Genomic DNA, 6,455 nt, shown 5'->3' on the forward strand with positions numbered 1-6,455 from the left:
AGCGCCATCCGCCCTTTTGTTTACACACGAGCTGATGTGCACCCTTGAGGGTACCCCTTTCCACACCTAGTCATGCCTGATCAGAGCCACCCTTTCCAGCCCCCTTTCTTTTAGGCTCCCTGAGGATTCAGCGTCCATCAGTTTTCTGAACAAAGAGTTGTATTTTTTCCAAATCTTTTTAGAATGCCGTAGTTTTAGACCCCCCGAGGATACAGCGTCCATCAGTTTTCTAAATGAAGCATCAAACTCTTCCCAAATACTAGAATATGGGGGATCTTTGTCAGTCCTTAGTTTTTTATTCACAACCCCTAGAGCGCCTGCTCTGGGTTTGTGAATGTGTGTGTTTCTGCACACATTCAGAGCCCCTAGAGTGCCTACTCCGGGTTTGTGAATGTGGGCGTTTTCGCTCATGGTTTTCTCAGGGCTTGGTGCGGCGGTGGCCACTGAGGAACTGGAGTTGTGTTTGCATGGTTGCAATACCTTGGCATCGCAGGTGTTTTCAATCCTTGGTTTTTTATTCACAATCCCTAGAGCTCCTGCTCCGGGTTTGTGAATGTGGGCGTTTTCGCTCACGGTTTTCTCAGGGCTTGGTGCAGCGGTGGCCGCTGAGGAACTGGAGTTGTGTTTGCATGGATGTTTTTTACCAGAGTGTTTTGTTTTGTCCTTGGGTTTGACGTAAATGAGGTTTGGACTGGGCTGATGCTTCATCTGCACTCTTGTGCTGTTTTGCGTTGTTAAAGGTCTCAAAGCAGATTCCTGGTTCTTTGGTGGTTCTCGGGGACGGGTCCTTGTAGCTCCCACTACAGCCTTGTCAGAAGGGCTGCATATCCCTGCTTGGGGCAGGTGGGGAAAAAAAGCATTTTACAAAAACGTAACTTTGCCAGCTTTCTCACCCACACCTATGTATGTACTTAAAATACAAAACCTCATAATTAACCAGACTAATAAGCAAAATATATTTACCCAGCTTCATCCATCCGTCACTGATACTTGTGAATTTTTCTTTTCAGTTGTCTCTTTCCTTTTTCTTTTGAGCATTTTTACCCGCTCATGTTTTGACCGTGCTGTAAAGCAAACAACATTCTAATAAAACACATGAAACTGTCTAGTAAACTTTAAAATAAAATAAAAAAATATCCATTAGGGTGTTTTTTCTATTTAAAAAAGTCATAGCTTTAAAACAAAATAATCCATTTCAGGCTGTACAACAAACACAGGTTTTGAGTTTATTTCTACCACTTTGAAAACAACCCCCAAAAATATTTTTTTTTAAAAATACATCTCATTTTGCAAAGTAAAAACCCTGTTAATTGGAAACATACCATCACCATCAGTTTGTAGACATATACTTTTTAAAAACCACCTATGTTTTACACACACACATAGAGTTTAAAACACTGTTTGCAACAAAATACTTTTCAATAAACCCACATGCTTTTAAAAAGACCTCTGGTTGTTCTGGCCCCCGCCCCAGCCATGTGTGCTTGGGGTCTTTGGGGTAAAAAAAACAAACCAAAATGTTAGTTAGTATTAGCTCCCAAATCCCTATTCAACCTATGTAATACCTGAAGTTATTAAGCACAACTACAGTTAAAAATGGTTTTTACCTTGGCCTGGTGATGAACTGCAACTTAAAGTTACTGGCTCCATGCTAAACAGATCACACTGCAATAAAGATATGCACCATTATTTACTAAGATAGCATGGCCAAAAATGGCATTATATAATATATATATATTTTCAGAGTTAAAAAAAAAACAGGGAACATACCTCCACTTGCAGTCCAGCAGCAATTCAAGAGAGTTTCTGTTGAAAGAGACAGTCTCCAAGCTACCTGAGGTTTTGGGTTTTTTTTACACCATCCTAACTCTTTTGTTTCAAAATAGTTAGCAGGTTGATTGGATCACCCCTCCCTAGCATTCTCTTTTGTGATCGGGGGTGGGGAATAAGTTTTCTGCACAATTGGGCTGCTTTTCTTTTTTAAGTTCAAATACATTTTATTTTTCCCCACCCCTGTAGGGCCTTCTTATAGTAACCATTTCAAGTGAGGGACCCTTTGCAGATATCAATGAATGTCTTGGGACTTGTTTTTGTTTCTAAAAACATGTTTCTTTCATGCTTAAAGTTTGGTGGGGCGGGGGGTGATTTCTAGAAAATCACCTTCAACCAACCAACTCCTGGGCCATATTTAAACTGGCCTATAGCATTCCACCAACTCCAGGGGTTATATTTAAACTGCCCAATAGCATTGGCAAACTCCTGAGGTTTCATTTCATTTCATATTAATCAGAACTCACCATCCTCACCCACCCACCTCCCTTACTATGGGTGCACCCCCATCAAAATTAACCCTATAGCAACAAGGGTGAGTAATCACAGTCACCCCTGGCTATTCAGTGAGGGGGGGGGTGGTTAAACCCGTTCAGTTCAACAGAATAAGTCAGCTCTATTGTACTCAACCACATGTCTGAACCATCCCTGTTTGTTTTATTATAAACACATTTTTAGGATATTTTTCCCCCTCCCACAACATACATTTCAGCTTTTTTTTTTTTTTGCTGTAAATGGGTCTCTCTTACACAAAAGACACAAGAGCTCACAAACAATTTTTTTTATTTAAAAGACATACAGCTCCTTGAAAACAAACCAAGATGCTCCATTAAAAAAAGAAAGTCTTTTTTTCTTTAAGCTCCCTTAGGGGCCAGAGACCTTTTAACAGAAATACAGATAGTCACAAAGCCCTTTTCAATAGATTTTTTTTTTTTTTTTTAATTTACAGCTGCCAAGTTTTATATCGCATGTTTGGCCCCTCACCATTTTCTAACTTAATCCTTTTAGATTTCTTACAAATAGACTTTTTCTTAAGCAGGGTTCTGTAACTTTTTGTGCGGACCAGACGGTCAATATGCCTGCGCTCTAAGCAGGCATCTTCCGGTTTGGTCATTTTCTTTAAAACATGGTCAGGGTCTCCACTGAATTGCACAGCATTTATCAAGGTCACCCCTTGTGCTAAATGTTCTTGGGTTAGGCACAGACATTGCATAGCATAACCTATGGCAATAACAGTGTTTAATAAGCTTTCCAAACACAGCTCAGCACACAGGCCCCCGGAGCTTGCAGTTTATATCCACTGAAGTCCAAATCACACAGTCATGGTGCATCTATGACACAGCCCTCACAATCTTCAAAAAGCTTTTGCCTAAGACAGTGATTAAGAACAGAATAAACAGCAACGCGTACAATAATCCGCATGACTTTTTTACGCTCAAGATGTGGCACTGGCTCAGTCAGTTCCATGCCAAACCTCCTCCTAAACTCCTCATAGCCGTCATCCTCGGAGTCCTCTTCAACATTTTGTATCGGCGTTGAGCAAAAACAAGGTGGGCCCGGTTCATCTTCGCTGCTTGGTGCAACACTGTCCAGAGTCTCCGGGTCCTCTAGAAAGGCATCATCGAGCTGTTGAGAGATTTTTTTCAAAAAAGAAACAGCGTAAGCACACCACTGCTTGGTTTTTGATTTACACAATCCCTGGTTCCTAGCCCCCGTTACACCCCCACCCCGACCGTCACTTCTTAAACATTCATTTACCTGAGCCACGTCTTTTTCATTCACGTTGTCCGCCCGTAACTCCCCCAAGCCGTGATCACTTTCCACCTCTCGGGGGGTGGACAACAAGAGGCCATCACGCTCATCGCGGGGCCCCACAAGCAGCTGGGTTTCGGGGTCGGTTTCCGGTGTGTCCATCAATGGCTGGGCCAAAGGGCTCCCCTCAATCGCTCCCTCCTCCTCGGAGCTCTCTCTGATGTAGCGCTTTCTCCGCAGTTTGTTGAAGGCCCTCGGGGCTAAAACAAAGTCCGAAGTCCTCACGGGGGTGGTGAAGGAGTCCATGTTTCCACGATTTCTAAAACACGAGCTCTTGGTAAAAGACAGCCTCTTCTGCCCGACGCTGGGCCTTATGGGGTGATGGTGCTGCGCTCTGATTGGCAGAGGGGTCATACGCCCCTCTTCTGGGCGGTTCACCCCATCCCAGAACCTGCCCTATTTTGGTCAAATCTGCTCTCGGGCTGGCCTGATTGGTAGAGGTTGGTGGGAGGAGTTGTTAGAGGGGTCACATGAATCATTTCCGGACGGGTCACCCCGCCCCCGGAACTCATCCTAATTGGTCAAATCTCCTCTTGGTCCTATCGGAACAAAACCCCTCCTGATTGGTAGCAGGGTCAGGGGAGGAGTTGTTAGAGGGGTCACAAGACCCACTTCCAGAGAGGACACCCCCACCCCGGAACTCGCCCTGATGGGTCAAAGCTCCTCTCTGGGCGGTCCTACAGGGGCAAAACCCATCCTGATTGGTAGAAGGTGGGGGGGGGGGTTGTTAGAGGGGTCACAAGACCCACTTCCGGAGAGGACACCCCGCCCCAGAACTCGCCCTGATTGGTCAAAGCTCCTCTTGGGGAAAGTCCTACAGGGGATGAAACCCATCCTGATTGGTAGAGGGCAGTGGGAGGAGTTGTTAGAGGGGTCACATGACATACCTTGCTTCCGGTCACGTGGCAGCCTTGACCCTGGAAGTAATACCCCATGGGGCAGGACTTCCGGTGGGGGGAGAGGTCAAGGGGTGGGGTTAAGGGGTCAAGGGGTGGGGTGGGTGTCACATGACACACCTCGCTTCCAGTCATGTGGCAGCCTTGACCCCAGAAGTAATAACTCATGAGGGTGGGACTTCCGGTGGGTGGGGCTAAGGGGTCAAGGGGTGGGGCTAAGGGGTCAAGGGGGCGGGGTTAGGATTTGATTGATGGTCGGGCCCTTATACTACTGATCGGTTCCCTGGGCAGTAGGGTAGGCTCAGGGAGAGAGAGGGTACTCAGGTACCAGAAACCAGGTGCACATTCCCAGCAGGGGGGGTCTGGTCTTAGCAACCTGAGACCCCCATGGCCAGCTTCCTCTGTCCAGGAAGGTTGAATGCCCCCCTCCAAACCTCACCAACACCTTCCTGCACCCTCCACCTTCTCCCTACTCCCACCAACTCCCTCCTTCTGCCCCCTTCAGATCCCGTCCTGTCCCACTCCTTCCTCCCCCACCAACCTCCTCCCTGCTGCCCCCTCCAGATCCCCTCCTGCCTCACCCCTTCCTCCCGCACCAACTTCCTCCCTGCTGCCCCCTCCAGATCCCCTCCTGCCCCCCTTTCCTCCCCCACCTACTCCCTCCACTTGCCCCCTACTCCTACCCCCCTCCAGATCCCCTCCTGAACAACATAAGAGCGGCCAGACTGGGTCAGACCAAAGGTCCATCTAGCCCAGTGTCCTGTCTTCCGACAGTGGCCAGGGCCAGGTGCCCCAGAGGGAATGAACCGAACAGGGAATCAGCAAGTGATCCATCCCCTGTCACCCATTCCCAGCTTCTGGCAAACAGAGGCTTGGGACACCATCCCTGCCCATCCTGGCTAATAGCCACTGATGGACCTATCCTCCATGAACTTAACTAGTTCTTTTTTGAACCCTGTTATAGTCTTGGCCTTCACAACATTTTCATTTGGTGACCCCCTAGATCTTGTGTTATGAGAAGGAGTAAATAACACTTTCTTCTTTACTTTCTCCACACCAGTCATGGTTTTATAGACCTCTATCATATCCCCCCTTAGTCATCTCTTTTCCAAGCTGAAAAGTCCCAGTTTTGTTAATCTCTTCTCATACAAAAGCTGTTCCATACCCCTCATCATTTTTGTTGCCCTTTTCCAAACCTTTTCCAAGTCCAATATCTCTTTTTTGAGATGGGGTGACCACATCTGCAGGCAGTATTCAAGATGTGGGTGTACCATGGATTTATATAGAGGCAATATGATATTTTCTGTCCTATTATCTATCCCTTTCCTAAACATAGAATCATAGAATATCAGGGTTGCAAGGGACCTCAGCAGGTATCTAGTCCAACCCCCTGCTCAAAGCAGGACCAACCCCAACTAAATTACCCCAGCCAGGGCTTTGTCAAGCCTGACCTTAAAAACCTCTAAGGAAGGAGATCCCACCACCTCCCTAGGGAACCCATTCCAATGCTTCACCTCCCTCCTAGTGAAAAAGTTTTTCCTAATATCCAACCTAGACCTCCCCCACTGCAACTTGAGACCATTGCTCCTTGTCCTGTCCTCTTCCACCACTGAGAACAGTCTAGATCCATCCTCTCTGGAACCACCTCTCAGGTAGTTGAAAGCAGCTATCAAATCCCCCCTCATTCTTCTCTTCTGCAGGCTAAACAATCCCAGTTCCCTCAGCCGCTCCTCTGAAGTCACGTGCTCCAGCCCCCTAATCATTTTTGTTGCCCTTCGCTGGACTCTCTCCAATTTGTCCACATCCTTTCTGTAGTGGGGGGCCCCCTCCTGATCCCTTCCTGCCCCCCCCTCCCCGGCTGCCACCTCCTGATCCCCACCTGCCCCCCCGCTGCCCCCTCCTGTTCCCCTCCAGCCC

General features: G+C 47.3%; 1 protein-coding gene across 1 annotated transcript; it reads right to left on the reverse strand.

The window, feature by feature from the left end:
- Positions 1-2,596: 2,596 nt before the first annotated feature.
- LOC125644613 (uncharacterized) lies at positions 2,597-4,981 on the reverse strand. Its single transcript, XM_048868804.2, has 2 exons — positions 3,589-4,981; positions 2,597-3,456 (listed from the first exon to the last, which is right to left on the reverse strand). Exons 1-2 carry the CDS (start codon positions 3,994-3,996, stop codon positions 3,151-3,153), a joined length of 714 nt encoding a protein of 237 aa, XP_048724761.2. The 5' UTR covers positions 3,997-4,981; the 3' UTR covers positions 2,597-3,150.
- Positions 4,982-6,455: the final 1,474 nt, after the last annotated feature.

Source organism: Caretta caretta, chromosome 11, assembly GCF_965140235.1.
Source record: "Caretta caretta isolate rCarCar2 chromosome 11, rCarCar1.hap1, whole genome shotgun sequence".
Classification (NCBI taxonomy): Eukaryota; Metazoa; Chordata; order Testudines; family Cheloniidae; genus Caretta; species Caretta caretta.

What these genes read in the sequence shown, in the direction of transcription:
- LOC125644613 (XM_048868804.2), bottom strand. Translation starts at nt 3,996, where the DNA reads ATGACCCCTCTGCCAATCAGAGCGCAGCACCATCACCCCATAAGGCCC. An exon ending in ATGAAAAAGACGTGGCTCAG is followed by an intron (nt 3,457 to 3,588) that starts GTAAATGAATGT and finishes ATCTCTCAACAG; the next exon opens with CTCGATGATGCCTTTCTAGA.